This window comes from Haliotis asinina, chromosome 12, assembly GCF_037392515.1.
Source record: "Haliotis asinina isolate JCU_RB_2024 chromosome 12, JCU_Hal_asi_v2, whole genome shotgun sequence".
Classification (NCBI taxonomy): Eukaryota; Metazoa; Mollusca; class Gastropoda; order Lepetellida; family Haliotidae; genus Haliotis; species Haliotis asinina.
This window is the reverse complement of record NC_090291.1, coordinates 36,196,510-36,216,169: the sequence shown is the minus strand read 5'-3', so window position 1 is coordinate 36,216,169 and position 19,660 is coordinate 36,196,510. Positions and strand designations below refer to the sequence as shown.

The window sequence follows — 19,660 nt, the reverse complement described above, 5'->3', positions numbered from 1 at the left end:
TTGAGAGAAAGCTTCCTTCTGTTCATTCCATGGCAGTTATTTGTTTTAGAAGTGGTGACAAATATGGATCTGGGCCCACGAGTCCTTCACTCAGTTCTGACCTGACAGGCAATTACAAAGTAAATTGTTACAATGGACATTAGGCACAATAAACGTGTGGTGTGGAAACACCTAGCTGACCGATATCTGGTTCATGTCATCAGCTGTTAATCTGCACTTAGTGATAGCTAGTCATATATAATCAAATCAAATATTGATATATTTCCTGTTTTATTAGTAAGATCATATTTGGTGGTGGATCTTGATGTACGTGAAAAGTTTCATCTCAAAAACAGTACACCATTCTGTGATATTCAGTACTCATGCACTAACATCAGTTGTTTGTCACATCAGAGAAACAGAGAATGCTATATCACCATTACCATACTTTAACAGGGACTTACAACTGTCAGTATGCTGAGATCACTTTATCCAATTCTTAGGGTTCAAAACATGTGGCACTTCAACTGTGAACTTGAATAACCATATATAAACTAACAAGATCGGTAATCCCATCTCTTAAGCTGTTTTGTTTCTAAGGTGGAAATTTAAAAATAAAACAGCCTTAGATGCTTTAGGAATCAACTGCTTATCTGCTCAATGAATCCTAAGTATCAATTCAGTAAATGATCTTTGGTAATTGCTGCCACCTGCTTTTTGCTTTTGACAAGATTGTAAATGTTTGTGATCACTTTTCAAACAGATAAGACTGAGATACTTAGAGTTAAATCCATCCTCTAACATTAATATGGTGATGGGGTAGTGAAGTGGTTAAAGCGTTTGCTCATTATGCCGAACTCTTGGGTTTGATTCTCCACATGGACACAATGTGAGAAGCCCATTTCTGGTGTCCCCTGATGTGATATTTACTGGAATATTGATAGTGGTGACATAACTGAACTCACTCACTCACTCACTCATGGCAATATATTCATTCCAGGTTGTCATCATACAATGAGAGATGTCTATGAAAAGTTACAGTGGTTGGAGCGACAACACCAATGGCACAAACAGCGCAGCTGGTTCTCACTCCTACCTCCACAACGACACCTACAGCAACAAATACCATGGCAGTAACGCCTGGTGGAGTGTTGGGGAGTTCCTCAAACCCGGACTAACCCATCAGAGTGTGGGACTGACACTCTCCAACAGCAGCAATGATGATGAGACCTGGGACCTCTCCGACTCCCTGGCCGATCTCTACATGGAGGTCAGCAAGCGGGAACATGAGGCGACGGAACGTCTTCGAGGGGGTAAGGACAGAAGGGAACATCGAAAGGTGGATATTCAGGCATGGCTAGAGAAGGATACCAGTCATGGTTGTATTCGTGTGTTCAATTCAGACTCGGAGGAGAATTCGCGACTGTTTCCCTGTACAGTGTCCACTACTACTCAAAAAATCTGCATGCAGATTGGGATACCGAGCAATTCTCTGCATATTCAGCAGAATGGTGATATCATTCGTCGTCTGGAACCGTTTGACTGTCCTCTTGCAATTCAGAATGAGTACCTCTCCAGCCTGGGCCTGACGGACATTAAACGAGTGCAGGAGGAGGGTCCAGATGATGATCTGTGTTACTTGGTCAAGTTCTATGCAGGTAAGCAGTAACGATATTGGCAGGGTGATGCTTACATTTACTTGAAAACCTGGTGTCCCCCTTGATTTCTGTTAATCCATTCAAACAATGTTTATGGTTAAATATCTGTTTATTCACAATGCAATTTTATTTGTCAGAAAAGTGAGACTGGATATTCTCAGGCAATAATGGTTTTGCTTACCATGAGGTTCTTGTTTTTCACAAGTGTTGTTGGTTGTTTTGCTGTTTCATGCTGCACTCACCAATATTCCAGCTGTATGGCAGCAGTCTGTAAATGATTTAGTGTGGACCAGACAATCCAGTGATCAACAGCATGATCATCGATATATGCAAATGGGATACATTGACGTGTCAACCAAGTCAGAGAGTCAGACCACTCTGTCCCATTAGACGCTTCTTCTGACACGCAGAATATTTATTCTAACCCTGATCTTCATGGTGAAGCCATGGTGTAAGTGTTACTCTACACACTGTGATTACTGACATGTGTCAAGTTGAGGAAAGGGGAGGCAAGGGTGACAATCCTGGACTATTGGATTGACACATATTGTAAAATATGACATTACAAGGAAGGGAATTTATTAATCTGAATAACTTGACACAGACTTAATGATAATATTAATAGCTATTTGTATCATGCCGTTTCCACACACTTGTGCACGCTCAAAGAGCATTGTTACCCCGGATAACCCAAGCTGCCCTTGAGGTGCTAGAAGGTTAAAAGTTTCACAACCTATTTCATCGGGTACCCATTTTCTGCTAGGTGAACAGAGGCAATTTTGAACAAACTCACTTGCCTTAGGTGAGACCACATGTGTCTCATGTGCCTTGTTGTGGGGTAGGACCAGATGGGGAGGGATTTCCCAACCCCCATGGTTTCACATTGTCTACCAAAACCGAGAAGTGTTTTCTCTAACATATATACCGTCAATGATGGATAATTACAATGTAGATGAACAATGTATGTGAACAGAGGCAATTTTGAACAAACTCACTTGCCTTAGGTGAGACCACATGTGTCACATGTGCCTCGTTGTAGGGCAGGACCAGATGGGGAGGGATTTCCTGACCCGATGGTTTTACATTGACTACCAAAACCAAGGAGAAGTGTTTTCTCTAACATATATACTGTCAATGATGGATAATTACAATGTAGATGATCATTTAATGAAGCTACATAATAATAACAGAAGTGCGCATAAAATCAATTTAATGACAGTAACTATACGTAGATAATTTAACCACCCTCAACAGCCGGAATCTGAGACTTGCGGTTCCAATCTTGCTTGGGAAAACATGTGTACTTTGAGCTTAATCTTGAACACTATTTTTCAGTTGATTTCAAACACTCATGTACCGTTTGAATGTTGATGTCCATATAAAGTTAGGAAAAGTAAAACCTGGGAAGTGGTCTTACTAACAAAAAGTAAAGTCCCTCCTAAACAAAAACCTCAAATGCAGTTATTCTTTGAAAACAAGAGATGACCTAATATATAATGAGAAGCACACTTCATGTTTATATTTTAACTCTATGCACAGGACCACATGCCACCACTGGCAAGGATGACCAACTGATCCAAACCTGACTGATTAGACAGGTTAATTCCCCAAATATTATAGTTTAGATGAAAGCATTATAAGTTTTATGAAACATTTTTTCAAGGAAACACTTTTCGCATTGATTGACAATTCAAATGTACAGTCCCTTCTTTCTTGATCTCCCTTGAAATATCATAATTGATGTAGTATAAACAAATCAATATTTTCTTCCATATTTTAGTTTGGTAGATCAATAAATAAAGTTATTTGAAACAAAAAGTATGCAGACTCTACAGGACATCACACTCCAGCATTTTCAAGTCCTTAATTTAAAGGACGGTTTCCTTAATGTTGATCCATTGTTCAAATACGCTTTCCATAAAAACAATCCTGGATCACTCTTTGTTGTAGATGCTTAATGAAATATGGTCATAAGGTTATGAGGCCTACTTAACAGTATGTGATTATGTCTCTATGACGACTGTGTATCTTTGTTAAGGAATTAGACATGATGATAGTCATATGGTTTTGTACTGGTTTGCCCAAGGATGTATAGCATTTGGGAATGTGTTGTTGTAAGGACAAGCAGTTAGGAATGCTTTCATGACTACAATATGCTCCATGCCTGAATGCATTTCTCATTTTCCTTGCCAATACTTATACTGAACAGCATAAGAAACACAAGTTTTGAAAAAATGAAATCTCATTGAAGTAAGTGTTCATGTTTATGTCTTCTATTTATAAGCTTAGAATAAGATGATGCATTTCTTTTGCAGTTCAGTATGTTTCATCCTTCTGTCTAGCAGGTATTGGAGTACCCATTCTTACAAATTGAACTCAGTACCTTGAGTGTTTCCATTTAACTATTCATATCCTCTGACACAGTTTGAGGTTTATGGACTCATGAGCCAGATATAATGTCACTGTGGTCAGTTGTTCAGACGTGTAACATGTGGTGTGAGTTCAGCCTTTTGAGAATCAGGCCTGACATGTCTGATTACTTTAGTTAATTAGTTTTCAGCAGCCCATGCTTGTCGTAAGAGATGACTTACAGGATCGCATGGTCTGGGGCTCACTGATTTGGTTGACACATGTCATTGTATCCCAGTTGTGAAGACTGATGCTTTTGAGGTTGATCACTGAATTGCCTGGTCCAAACTACATCATTTACACACCACCAGCTAGAATATTGCTGAGTGCTGCGTTAAACAAACAAACAAACAAAAATACTTAAACAACAACTTGATATTGGTCAGAAACAGAGAATCTCACCCAAGTGATATAATATCAATTATATCAACCCTAGTTGATAAAGTTACAAATTATTTCACTTTTATCAACAAGTGTTGATATAATTGATATCATTAGACACAAGGATGAAATTCTGTTTATCATCTAAAATCATTCTTCATTAATTTTTAATGAATAATGTACACTGAAGTGCATCAATGTCCGATTATAGCACATGACGTCAGCAAGTTCATGACGTCATAGCTAGTATGGTACAAGATGTACTGTCACAACAATATATCTTAGGGGATATCATATGACCTCACAAAGTGATTCATCATCTAAAACTGTGTTCCACAGGAGATATCGCTTGTGTGAGATCAGACAGTAGATTTTGCACAATGCCCTGACAATGATATGACATCATGAACTTTATGACGTCAAAATGCTATGACATAGGTGCACTGCAAATCTAATGCCAGTCCTGTGTTCAGAGGTGTACATCTTTCATTAAAAACTAATGAAGAATCATTTTGGATGATAAATAGAATCTAACCCTCGTGTCTGCTGATATCAGTTATATCAATTATATCAACAATCGGTGATAAAGGTAAAAATATCCTCAGCAAGCCTTGGATATTTGTTACTTTATCAACTTGTGTTGATATATTTGATATTAATAGACACTTGGGTGAGATTCTCTATATCTTCTGTGGAATGTCAGTTCTGTGATTCATAGATTTAAGTGCACCTCTCTATTTTGATATACTCATCATTGACAAGTTTCCGTCAATGAGTGAGTGAGATTAGTTTTACGTCTGACTCAACAATAATCTAGCTCTATGGCAGCAGTCTGTGAATAATCACACCTTGACCAGACAATCCAGTGATCAACAGCATGAGCATAAATCTTCTGTTGATGAAAGCAATGGTATTGCATCTGACACAAAAAAACCATCATAATAAGGAGCATATAAAATAAGCCAAAACCCAGCCAGACATCAGGGCCAAAGATGGATTTAACTAGACCTGAGACACCAAGATATCGTGAAAGACACCAAGATATCATGAATTTACTCATATGTATGGGCCAGAACATTTAAATTTTTACCACACCATCGAACAGTCTAGCTGTAAATTTAGACTATCTGTCAGAAATTGAATCCATCTCAGGCAGTCGGACAGATATTATTTCATACATTGTAATCACTGTATGTCACTACTGACTAGTACATTAGCAAATAAGTCCAGTAGAGTCTTCCTTCCACTTTCACTCATAAGACACATCCATACAACTGACATAATGAGAAGTGGTGTTAACCAACCCACTAGCACTCAAAAAGTATCCATGTGTGTAAAAAAACCACTGTCAATTCAGAACTAGCTAAATTTTATTCAGATAAACTTAAATCTGAACTCCTTACAATAAGAAACTTCTTGTCATATCATTTCTTTCTTCCAAGGTGATACATTCACAACCATTATTTATTGACAAACAACAATTCATTTTCTCGTCTCAAATCAGAGTACCCTGATCACCTTGGCCCGAAGGAAAGGTTCACAATGAGCTTACATCCGTCCTGCTCATGCTGCTATTGTCCGTGGCTACGTTTACCACTATATTAATAACCACAGACATCTTGCACGCTTCGCTGGCCTCATCTTAAACTCTGACATGTTTGTAATCATTACTTCGTACCCCGGAGCAGTTTGTTGATGTCTCTTCACTGTAAAGGGCATTCTAGGCTATTAGAATGGTTGAGGCTCATCTTTATATTTTGCTATCCAAGTGAAAGTTCTGGATGTAACACAACATTTTGGCTTTGTAAAAGTAAACTTGACATTAAAGTTTTCTAAGTGGTTTTTCCATCTGGAGGACAAAGCTGTGAGTTTTCTGACCCACATTCCAGTCCCTCGTAAGAGTGCGAATGAATGTTATTTGGATTAATTTCACCAAAGGTACTGATGATCAACGTATTGTGGTGGCCGAACAGGTTAAGCAGCTGAGTTTGTGTGCTGGTGATTAGGGTTTGAATCCCAGATGGGATTCAATTAAAAAAAGTACTAGAGTTTGTACTTACCTAAGAAAGTGTAATCCCCCCAAAACATATGTTACATTTGACCCCTTTCTATATGGCATTGTGTAATTATATCTCAACCCAAATCAGGAAACAGTTTGGACCAGGCATACCTGTCATTGATGTAATGAGCATCAAGTAATATTTCAAGTCTACGTGAGTTGGATCACACACTGAGGAGTGCTGATGTATTCAGGATTACACCAGACAGATTTACAAACATAAATTTCCTAGATATAGTATTTAGGCAGAAATAACACTGCATTATCATGCAATGGATATTGTACATTCAACTTGCAAAGGGAATGAATACTTGAATCACGAAAGGGATACAATGTACCTTTTTGTGTGTACATTGTACACTTTTCCCCCAAATACTGAATTATTCATGAAAGTGAACTCAAAAGGAGTCTGAAGAATTTGTTAAGGTATTGCTTCCAAAAGTCAATGTTTATTGAACACTTCCATATTATCATGCTATACTATGGACCCCTCAGTGCTAAGGACAAACAAATCTTGCGGTTCTGATTTCACCTTTTTATAACTAGGGTAGGTAGGTCGGATTTTTTAAACAAAAAACGACATATTTTTAGAGGTAACATAAACTTATATTTTAATTTGGGATTACACTTTCTTAGTAAAGTACAGATTCTAGTACTCTGGTTTCAGATTCAAACCCTCATCCTCAGAGTCAGGCGCTTAATCTCCAACATAGTGTAATCATACAAGCTTGCATTGTGCAACTGCAGCATGCAATTGTTTATTTACTCAAGCTTGCGACCATCGTTTGGACTCTCTCTATCGATGACAGAGGGGAGCGATGGTATCAGGAAGCTTTAAAATATAGGGTTAGCATCAGAATTCAAGTGTTGGTGGGGTAACGGGAACCACATTTTTGGATGGCCTAAATCTTCTGTCCCTGTTATACCTCAGTCAGTATATCTGCAGTATACAGGTAACTTCTTGTACGTGAGCATCAAACATGTACCTGCTCACCTGTAGGTTGAGATACACCTTGACATTGTTAGTTTGTAATGAGTGTTTTTCTCTGATGGTTACCTCGCACAAATAATGCCACCCAACAAGCTTGTTTCATCTAATAGAGATGTTTTTCTGTACGCCATGTTTTACTCAAATATGTCACCTTTAGAATCTAGGGGAAAATATTCTGAAAAGATTTAATAAACAGGTGTTGTATAGTGTTTTTATTTCACACATGATGTGAAACAAACAAGATGACATATTTATAGTTGAGTGCACATCAGACTGCGGAGAGTAATGGGTGTAAGGTGTAATGGATATGTTAACCATCCAGGTGCACTTTCCAAACAAGGTTATCTCAATGGTGAAAAATAGTGGACAATTGGGGGGGAAAGGCAATGCCTCTCTGAAACCAGGACTAATCAGATATCTGCATCTTTTATTATGTAATAAGATGGCATTTGATTCAAATCAGTATGACAGGTGTTGCATAATGACCCCAGGCAGTGGGATAGCTAAGTGGTTAAAAGCATTCACTTGACACACCAAAACCCAGATCTGATTGCACATATCAGTACAATGTGTGAAGGCCATTTCTACAGTTGCGGGAATATTGCTAAAAGTGGTGTCAAAAACTAAACTCACTCACTCACAATGACTGTGTGTAAACTTGACACATTCAGAATGCTCAGCAAATTCCTGATTCATATTCATCATTAAATATTTTTATTTGTGTAATGACCAGATTTATCCAAGAATGAAGATTTTTATTCATATCAACTTCTTTATTATGAGAAGACAACGTTTTGGAGTTAATGTTTACTCCTTCATCAGGTCATAAGCATGAACTCCGAAATGTTGTGTTCTCATAATAAAGAAGCTGATATGACAGATTTATCTATCATCGAATCAAATGTCCTTTCTGATGAAAAGATGCAGTGATGTGAATCTTTATCAAAGTATGGTACTGTTTTTTCACTGATCCTTTAAAATCTGGGTTAGAATTAGTCTTCAGGAACACATGCTTGTAGTAAGATTCAACAAACAGGATTACGTGTTCAGGCTCACTGACTTTGTTAATGCAGGTTATTATATCCCAATTTGTGTAGATTGAGGTAGTGGTTTTGCATAGTGGTTAAAGAGTTCCATTGTCAACAGTGTGAGAAATGTACGCTGCTCCTGTAGTCCCTGACTAGCAAAAACTCATCAGTACCAGTAAATAAGTTTGTAGATGTCCTGGTGGCCAGTGAATCTGTGTTGATAATTAAATAAATTTACAAATGTTCTTTTGGACAAGTGAAGTACAGACAGGACCACTAATTATTGTCCATTGACCTAAGTTGGAAATTTTGAAAGCTTTCTTTTCCTAGTCACGCCAAAGACCCTGGTTTGATTCCCCACATGGGCAAAATATGTGAAGCCCATTTCTGGTGTCCCCTTTGTGGGAATATTGTCAAAAGTTGCATAAAACTAATTCACGATGATATGATATAGCATTTACTGACTGTCTGGCCAAGAATTTGATTGTTTACAGTACGCATAGCTGGATTATTGCTGATCACGGCATTAAGCAATAAACAAACAATCTTTATTACACCCATTGTATTAGTTGTTGCTAGAGGCCCATGGGTTGATGTTCGTTTGTGTTCCTTGAGATAATGACCCTGATGGACCTGTGAACAACATATTTATCTTACCAACAACCTTCATGTTAATTTTGAATTGTTTGAGGCACATGTACAAAACTGTTTGTAGCCATCTCTAGATGTTGCAAGCAACAAGAAAAAACAATTTAGAGTTATCTCCCTTCCATCAATTTGCGTTCACAAAAAGTTGGTATGTATGAAATGCTACCATGAAGCACCAGTGAGTTTGGCATTTCCAGCCGGGTACATTGAAAATGTTACTTGTAAGTGGGGTACATTGAAAATAATAGAAGAGGGCTCAGCCAGTCAGAAAGCGTTGTTTATGTGTTAGGTAAGATATATCCCAATATGACCCATACAAAGTAGTGCTATAACAATGCTGTGCTTCAGGGATTTTAACAGAAATTTACACAAGTCTTCCTCCATGCTTCACTGGCGGTCACACCATTGTTGTTGTTGTACCTTACAATATGGCACTCAGCATACAAATCTTGTTGTCACAATGGCCACCCCTAACTAATGTTTAGAAAACATTTTTGTTAAGCTAACATATCGGTATATCCTCCTTGGTTGCTTTTCATGTTATTTTTATACCATTAACAAATATTCCAGAGCTTAACCCAATTAAAACTAAAATTAAAACTAAAATTACCCAATTAAGAAGTGGAAGAAGTTGTCTTGAGTGCCTGAGCTGTAGGATCAACTCAGTGTTGAAAGCCTGTAGTGAATAGTGTTATTAGGGAGAGGAAATTCCTGATTAACCATGGATATTGTGATCAGTGAAGTGGTTTGTATGTGGGCGACAGTTCTCATAGTGTACATGAAGGCTCTTTGTCTGGAACATCTGGGTCGACTATGGTGGTACACTGGTTGAGGGTTGAGACCTGTTGCTCTGCAGTATTCTGTCATTTACATTGGGTGTGAGATATTAGAGGGTAATTTGTTCAGTCAGGTAGACGATTTGCAAGGATATGATAGAGATGAGATTCCATCTTTTACAGTTTAATTCCTTTTACAAGAAGGTAACAGAAATGATTCAGTCAGAACAGTTTTGTTATCTTGATGGTTGAATGATTATTATGGGGGGGAAGTCACATTAGTGAGAGGAATACATTATTTAGACCCTATTCACCCATTTACATATTACACTATTCACTCTGACTGAAACTCAATACGAATACGAACAGAGACCATATGAATAAAATATGTTTGGCTCTTGTGGGAAGTAATATCAAATAAGCAATAATCCTGTCCTTTTCTGTCTATGATGGGCCGATGGGGTAGCCTAGTGGTTAAAGTATTCACTTGATGTTGCTAAAGTCTCAGGTTCGATTCTCCACATGGATACAATGTGTGGAGCCCATTTCTGGCGTGCCCACAGTGATACTAGTATTGCTGGAACATTGCTAAAAGCGGTGTAGAACTATCTAGATGTTAAGTCATTCCAACGACAGACCGAATCAAATCATATGTCTTTAATGGATCTGGAAACCCACATTTAATGTACATTTCTCAGAAAAAAATTGGCATGATGGATTTTTCATCACTTGTGAAATAGTAATCTGTCATTTTTTATAGCTTGTAAGTAATCTTCTAATCGACCTGTTAGAAATTATGACTGGTGGCATAAATAAAACTGACAATCCAGGAAAAGGTCAGAATATGACAATAAACATACCCATGCTGTAAGCATTGGCAGACTGGCAAACCAAGCATGTCACCTTCATAATGATAGTGCTTGACACATGAAATGGGAATCAAATATTTAAGTCCAGATTAGTTGGCATTCCTATGAAGTCATTTAAACATAGCCAGAATATACTTACTTTGAATTCATGAGCAATATTTCATGGTTATCTAAAAGATATATGTCAAGTTTTCTCATTGGTAATGTTTTCTTGACTTTTTTAGAATCATTTTTAAAGATACTATTTTCATGGGAATGTTCATTACCTCAAACTTGCCATAAAATGCGACTCAGCTTGTCGTAAGAGGCGACTAATGGGATCAGGTGGTCAGGCTCGCTGACTTGGTTGACACATATCATCAGTTCCCATTTGCCCAGATCAATGCTCATATTGTTGACCACTGGATTGTCTTGTACATACTCGATTATTCACAGACCACTGCCATATAGCTGGAATATTGCTGAGTGCGGCATAAAATTAAACTCACTCACTCATTTCCTGAAATAAAGATGTTGCTGTGTTGGAGAGGACAATAATCAGTAATTAATATAAATACATATGGGTGTCATATCCTGAAGTGACAGGAAGGATTTGAATTTATACATGTATTAAGATGCATATGTCCTACCAAACGTTTACATACCTGATAAAATGAGTAGATTGTGACAAAGATTTGTTGAAATGCACAAAGAGTCTTTTTGGTATGTATTATTATCAAACAATGTTCTGACTATAAGGTAAATATAACCAATATAGCACATAATATGCAAATTAAAGATATAAATTGTATGAATGAATCACTGATGAACAGTGATGACACCAGGTGGTCAGACTAAGTATACCTGCTCTGTGCATAGCACCAGGTGTAACTTGCATTTATATATCAATCTAGCTGTTGTTATTGCACCTGTCTTGAATCATAGTGTATTCACCAAGATGGAAAACTGGCTCAGGACTGAACAGAGTTTCCCTTTAATCTGTTACACCCTGTGAGTCCTGTGAAAATCCGGGTTAGAACTGACCTTCACTTTTAAATCCATGCTTGTTTTATGAGACAACTAACAGGATTAGGATGTCTGACCCTCTGATTTGGTTGACATGTGTCATTGTATTCCAGTTGTGTAGATCGATGCTCATAATGTTGATCATTGGATTGTCTGAATGCGTCATAAAACTAAACTTAGTCACACTCATTACACTCAGTGGTGATGCAAGGCTAGAAAAGACACCCAGGTGTATACATGTTTGAAGTTTGGACTGTCCGAATGAGTGATTTGTTTGACTGCATCTTGCCACAGCAATGTGGAATGTCACTCGTAACATCAATCACTGGTTTGATTGGCCGTCATGATAACTGAAATATTGCTGATGGTGGCATCAGGTTACAATCAGACAAACATCATCTGCATGTTAATATTTATTCACACACTAAATGATGTGTTTCAGGCAAACCTATCTCTGACAGTACATATTCCCGGAGTCAGCTGTCATCGTATGCCTACCTCCGTAAGGGGAAGCTACTCCACCAGTGGGTGAGACGACTCTGTGTAATTACTGGAACCAGATTACTGATATACAGAGGTAAGTTGTACTGCTACTTCCTCCAGTGCATCATGCTGTTGATCATTGGATTGTCTGGTCCAGACTGGATTGTTTACTGACATCCGACATATACCTGGCATATTGCTGACTATGACCTAAAACAATAAGCCAACCAGAACCTACTGTACAATAGATTTCAAGCAGTTCTGACAAACAGCCTGAATGAAGCAATTTAAACCTAAATCTTAGGCAGATGTATAGCTTCCACAAGCTAAGTCCACCTTTAGATACATCGTTAGCAAAGATTTTGTAAAAGTGACTGTACACAAAATGACATGTTCTAAATTTGAAAGAGGTAAGACATATTAAATGCTACCAGACTGTCTTGGAATGTTTTCTTCCTAAGGAATACTGATGAATGAAGCAATTTGTCCTTAAACCATATACAGATGGTTCCAGTGGTTCCATCTACATGTATGTACATCTTTGGCCATTTTTTGGAAAGGTTATTTTTACACAAAGCAGCATTGTAGACTCCTGCCTGCCCGACCATCTGGGACAGTCTGTTTTGTGACCAGAAGGTCAGTTTTGAAAAGTTGCCCAACGGTCTTGGTCGAATCTGACTTTGAGTATAACAACTAAAGCATCAGCTGAAACAGATTTGAAAACATTAAACAGTTTCCCTGCACTTATTTACCTTCTTATTATTTTTCTTAATCCAGAAAATTCTGGACTAGCAACTTTCCAACCAGTCTTGTAACTCTCAAAAGTTACCAGACCAGTTGGAAGGTTACCTGTCCTGATTTGTCTGGCTGAAAGTTTGGGGAGTTGAGAACACTGCACAAAGTTATGTGTCAAAAATTTAAAACAATAAAGACAGATAAAATGTTAACAAAATTGCCTTGGCAGTTTTGCTTCTTCGGGATATTCAGTTCTGGGCACACTTGCACAAAGTGATCCAAGCACTACAATAATTTTAACTCCCATTCTCCAAAACAGGCTTAAGACGGTCTTAGCACTAAGATTGCTTTGTGCAAGTGGACCCAGAATTATATACCAAATTTTAAATATATATATTTGCAGTGTATTATTTAGAGTTCATGGTTTCTGACTTGTCAGGATCCAGGTTAGCATTGGTCTTCAATAGCCTATGTTTGTCATAAGAGGCGACTACCGAGATTGGGTGGTCAGGCTTGTGACTTGGTTGACGCATGTCCTCATATTCCAGTAGCATAGATCGATGCTCATGCTGTTGGTCATTGGATTGTCTGGTCCAGACTTGATTATTACTGACCGCTCCTATATGTAGCTGGAATATTGCTTTGTGTGTTAAACAACAAACCAACCAAATCTTTTTGGTTTCCAAAAGAAATTTGACCATCAGATGTGATGACAAATCCCACTTTCATAGAACTTCCTCTATTCCTTGTTAAGATCGCAGTGCCAAGCCTACAGTTGTCCAGCTGGCAAAAGGCTCTGTGGAAGAAGTACAGGTCAAAGGTCAGGAATACTGTCTTAAGTTGACATCAACCATCCAGGGTGAAAGGTCAATCTATATCTCCTTCATGAATGCTATTGAATACAACAAGTGGATCAAGAAGGCTAAAAAGGTAAATATATTGTAAACATCAATTTTCAAACTGTTTATTCCTCAAACACCAAAAAGAAAACTCTGGTTATAGGAACTCTAAAGGACTTAAAATTTTTAGTTCAAGGTAACCCCAGTTCAACGTGTGCATTTTGACTACAAGAGTCCAAAACCAAACAAAAACAATTTGGTACATCAGCTGTTCAGTTCCATTGAACAACTTTAATGGGCTTCAAGGAGTGTACTCAGATCAAGCTTAGGTGAAAGCATGAGGGTGAAATATTGTCCTTTGTCCCAGGAGACTTGTTCTACAGGCATTAAATGAGAATATTTTAGCATGACGGTGAAATATTTTCCTTAGTACCTGTTGGCTAGTCCTAAAGGTATTATCTAACAATATTTGCAATATTTATGTGCAAAATGACATTCAAGATAAAATCTTAAAGACAGATACAATTTTTGATAAAAAATGTGCTTCCTGAAATTCCTTGGTATATTTTAAGTAAGACATTTTTATCTGGAGTAGCTTAAATGTAACAGTAACTTTTCAAATTTTATTATATTGATTTTGTTTGTACATTACAGGCAACTTCCAAACTTCCAACTAAGGCAGACCTTTCCAACTGCCATCTGGAGTTCCTTCCAGAGACAGTCTTCATCAATGATGATCTAGAAATCCTCATCTTGAGACACAATGTCCTTCGAGAACGCCCCATTGAAGAGGACATCTACACAATTGGATGGCTGGATGATTTGCCAAGGTGAGATTAATATGGAAATATACATATGTACATCAAGCAGATGAATAAAATAAAGATTTATGATACAAATACACTTAAAGTTTCAGTTCCAACCCCAAATAAAAAGTGCATCTGTATTCTGTGATGAGCTTATCATTACTGAAACATAATTTTTTAACATGTCACTGAATCAAACTTAAGGTCAGTATAGTAAATATATGGCAATGAACATCCTTTTTTTAGAAAGCTCATCATTTGCCTGCCACAGTTGTGATAATCTGTTTCAATATGAGTCTGTTCCTGTGTCTAAGGTTCACCCACCTCCGAAGCCTCAACCTAGCAGACAATGGTTTGGTCAACTTTCCCCAGGCTGTGTGTCAAATGCGAACTCTCACTGAGCTGAATGTTGCTAGCAACAAACTTGAGGAAGTCCCCTCCCAAATATCAGAACTCACCAAGTAAGCAGGAACAAAATGTTTTTGTAGTAACAGATACGATTGTTAGTTGTGCTTAATCCAGTTCATTTGGTTTAATTTTAGTTACTTCCAGATTTCATTTTTTATCTTTCTCTATGTGTTTTATTGATTTTAATGAGGGTTTGATTTATGTTTGGTCTGTTTTCACATATGTTGAACCTTGCACAAATAGACAGTTTTAGCATAGATGAGTTGTTAGGATTGTGTACTCTTTTCTGAAAGTAGTCCCATTTAGTCTTTATCTCTATGTTTTTTTTAAATAGTACTTTGTTTGTTGTATCTTTCTGTTCTGTTCTTCATATGTTTTTTTTCAATCATTTCAGCTTACAAGCCTTACATCTTCACAATAACAGACTATCGTCATTGCCAGAGGAAATAGCTCAAATGAAGAAACTAGTTGTCATTGTGCTGGCATTCAATCGTTTTACATTCATTCCCAGTGTATTGTGCCAGTCCCATCATGCATCATACAAACTGGACAGCCTTATCATGGCAGGAAACCAAATATCCCGTTTACCTACAGACTACTTAGACCATATGACACACATCAAAAAGATTGATCTCAGAATGAACAAACTTCAACTGCTCCCGACAGAAACGGCTCGGTTTCAGTCACTAGATCATGTGACTCACCTTGACATTCGAGACAATGAGATCGTCGACCTTGACATTCGTGCAATTCGTGCTCTGGAGTATTTAAACTGTGAACGGAACATGATTCGCAGCCTTCAGATAAATGGATCATCATTGAAGAACATTTTTGTTTCGCATAATAGTAAGTATGTAATGCAATAAACTTGCACTTAGGAAACTTTGATGTACTTTGCAGCACAATGGGACATGTGTGTTTCTGAACCCATCTGACCCGTGAAGGTCCTGGGTAGCAACTATGGTTGTCGTAAGAGGCGACTAACGGGATCGGGTGGTCAGGCTCACTGACTTGGTTGACACATCTCATCGGTTCCCAATTGCGTAGATCGATGCTCATGTTGCCTTACAGCTGGAATACTGCTGAGTGCGGTGTAAAACTCAACTCACTCACTCACTCTGAACCCATCTGAGTTTAAATCCATTAATGGGCATGGGCAGTCAAGTGGCTAGGATGCCACAGCTTATACTGAAGAACTACATCGCCAGTAAGATCTGGATTAGAATAGGTCACCAGCAAGCCATGTTTGTCATAAGAGGCAACTAACGGGATCGGCTGGTCAGATTCACTGACTTAGTTGCTGAATGTCATTGTATCCCAGTCATGTAGATGGATGCTCATGCTGTTGATCACTGGCTAGTCTGGTCAAAACTCAGTTATCTACAGACCACTGCCATATAACTGGAATATTGCTGAACTAAAACAAGAACAAAAACCAAGATCCTCTTGTCAGGGTTCACTCATATTTTAGCAATGTATGAAATAAGCCAAAAGCGCAGTTACACACTAGGGCTGGAAACCTCAACAGCTGGTTGGCTGTAAATCTGGCCCATCTCAAATGGTTAGACCAGTCTTATTTCATACGCTGACTTTGGTGTATTTTCTGTTTGAAATATTCCATCTAGAAGACTAAATCGCAAACAGTCTCTTATTCTGAAGGTTATGGATGAGGTTTTGTTCCCGGAAAATAATAAAAACATTAACTTTCACCAGATTTTATCCTAAAACATATTGTTTGTTGCATATCTAGATACTTTAGTTGTTAAGTAATTAGCTTCTTTTCACAACAGCTATTATCATCATATCACTTCCACAGTACAGACCCATTAAGGTCCAGGGTAGAATTGGCCTTCAGCAACCCATGCTTGCCATAAAGGCAACTATGCTCGTTGTAAGAGGCGACTATTGGGATCGGATGGTCAGGCTCCCCGACTTGGTTGGCACATGCCATCAGTTACCAATTGCACAGATCGGTGCTCATGTTGTTGATCACTGGATTGTCTGGTCCAGACTTTATTATTTACAGACCGCTGCCATATAGCTGGAATACTGCTGAGTGTGGCGTAAAACTTAACTCACTCACCCACTCGACAGTGCAGACAGATAAGAATACCAAACAGCCCAAGCAACTCTTTGTCTAAATATGCATGGAACAAAACTGAAACATAAACAGGACTGAGAGAGACACAGTTTTGGATGAGTTCAAATGTGCTTCCAAAATAAACCACAGACAGACACACATTAATTCACTGTGAAAGACTGTTGTGTTTTGTAGAAGTGAGGCATTCAGTAAAGAGGCTAGAAGTACAATGTGTTTAGTAAAGTGAACCTCAGATTAACAAAATGCAATCTGTCTCACTGTCGTTTATTTTGTCACTATAATTTCTTTTCAGAAATTGAGACTATTTCCATCAACCCTAAACCTGAATGGCTTGTTTCTATGGATGTGTCCCAGTGAGTATTGATTGAGTGTTTCTGGTTTAATTCCATACTCATCAATATTAGTAATATCCCAGTAAGTATACCCCTGCATAGCAGTATTATGTAATGGCAAACAAGGATAGGTTGACACAACCTGACAGTTGATCCATATTAGCATGTGTGAGTGCTATCCACTGGCACTTGCCATTGTGAGCAAAGGATTCTGAGGTTGCCCTTGATCAAATCTAGTGGACAAAGCTAAGCCAGGAAACAGTTTCATCATCATGCACTGAATGTCCACTAGAAAAAAATATGTTCTCCATCACAAACCACATGGGTTTGCTCACTGCCCTGCACCACCTACTTCACATAAATCTGTTTTGTGCACCAGTCCAACTTATCCTTGTTTGCCAGTAGTATACAGCAGACATGTTCCAAAGACTAGAACAGACCTGTGGAACTGTTATCAAAGACTGAGAACATTTAGTTCTATTGGACCTGAAATGATTTCAGTGTGGTTATTGTTCACAATTCACTGATCAATAACCTGGGCTCATCAATCAATCACTTGTCCTAAACCCTGCCATAAAACTCATGTGGACAGTAACAGGACACTATCAAAACAATATGCAGACAAAATTCTGCACATATTGCAAAAAAGATTAATACTATGATCAAAACGATGAAGGATACTTCCTGTGAAGACACATACACAAGTACGTTGACATTGCAGTTTTATCATGAGACCACTTCAGTTGTCTTGATTTAAAAGGGTTAAGGTATAGCCTAGTGGGTAAAGCATCATCACATCAAAGATCAGAGTTCGAATCCCGGCATGGATACAATATATGAAACCCATTTCTGGTGTCCACTAACGTGATATTGCTGGAACTTGCTGAAAGTGGCATGAAGCCATATTCTGTCCTTGACATGCAATGTCAGCAGTTTTGTGTATTACAGGGTCAGGAGAACTTGCACATTGAGTGTTTTGTTTTAGTAACCTGCTGAAAGAGGTTCCCTCATGGCTTGGTGACTGTTTCTTCCTAGTACGACTAGATCTCAGCCACAACAAGATCACTCGTCTACCTGACAGGTAACTGTTGTTCAATAATGTATCAACAATATGTCTAGTAAACCTTGTCACTTCCTTTCAAATGCAAGAAATGACAACATGATATCAATTATATATGATTAAAAAAAGTAGGGGATACTGGATTTACAAGATTGATAAAATGCAAATGATGAAGCCACGGAGGAAACAGATGATGAAGAGAAATTAAGGGAAAATGTAACAATTTATTCCATTCCTTTGGAAATGTTTCTATGTTTCATGTGCACTGGCTTTGGCTAGTGGTATGCTTGCAAAATGGAATATCCCCTACTTTTTTAATTATGGTATATTTATCCATATATTTGAGCTTTAACATGTCATGACTTGTAGTGAATGGGCTAGTAAGGGAATAAATGTTGATTAACATCACAGTCAGTGATGTTCCATATATACCACACCGAGTGCATCTGATAAATAATTGATCATTAGCAAGATAAACCTGGGGTCAGCATGAACAACAATCAACACCATCAGATCACAATCACATGCAATCAGCCAGGTCACTCACTGTAACCATTCTCCTCTTTTTAATTAACTCTTACCACAAGCATGGCTATTGGGAATGTATGACACCCACAGTCCTCCCAGGAATGAAGCTAAGTGCATCAGCTCCACCTTGCTACAGGGAGTTAATTTTTAATCTGTGTTTTAAGGATGCTGACAGATGCAAGGAAGCTGAAGATCCTGCGTCTGAACCACAATCAACTGACGCAGCTGCCAAATGACATCAAGCATTGTCTCATCGAGGAGCTGCACCTAGAAAGGAACCTTCTGACCCAGCTACCTCCTGAACTCTTCATCCGGGCCAACAAGTGAGTATTGCATGCACCAGAGGACCACAGTGTTACCACCTTAATCAATGATGTATGCTAATCTTTAGGCAGGATGATTAAGTTACTCTCTATTTAGGGATTATTCTGTACATTATTGACCTTGAAACTGATAACTGATGGATTGGAACATCGCTGTGAAATCAGTGGTATAATTTAAATACAGTGGAAGCTGTCTAAACTGGCACTCATCAGGCCTAAAGAAATACAGTAGAACACGGATA

General features: G+C 38.2%; 1 protein-coding gene across 2 annotated transcripts in view; it reads left to right on the top strand.

The window, feature by feature from the left end:
• LOC137258329 (PH domain leucine-rich repeat-containing protein phosphatase 2-like) overlaps positions 1-19,660 on the top strand; it is a 46,934-nt gene that overhangs the window by 15,588 nt on the left and 11,686 nt on the right. For both annotated transcript variants that reach the window (XM_067795965.1, XM_067795963.1), the window contains 9 exons: positions 980-1,637; positions 12,246-12,380; positions 13,776-13,951; positions 14,515-14,690; positions 14,981-15,127; positions 15,469-15,920; positions 17,468-17,528; positions 18,493-18,588; positions 19,260-19,418. In XM_067795965.1, the coding sequence (XP_067652066.1) occupies positions 1,001-1,637; positions 12,246-12,380; positions 13,776-13,951; positions 14,515-14,690; positions 14,981-15,127; positions 15,469-15,920; positions 17,468-17,528; positions 18,493-18,588; positions 19,260-19,418 (2,039 nt within the window). In that variant the 5' untranslated portion in view covers positions 980-1,000. The remainder of the gene's footprint in view (positions 1-979; positions 1,638-12,245; positions 12,381-13,775; positions 13,952-14,514; positions 14,691-14,980; positions 15,128-15,468; positions 15,921-17,467; positions 17,529-18,492; positions 18,589-19,259; positions 19,419-19,660) is intronic.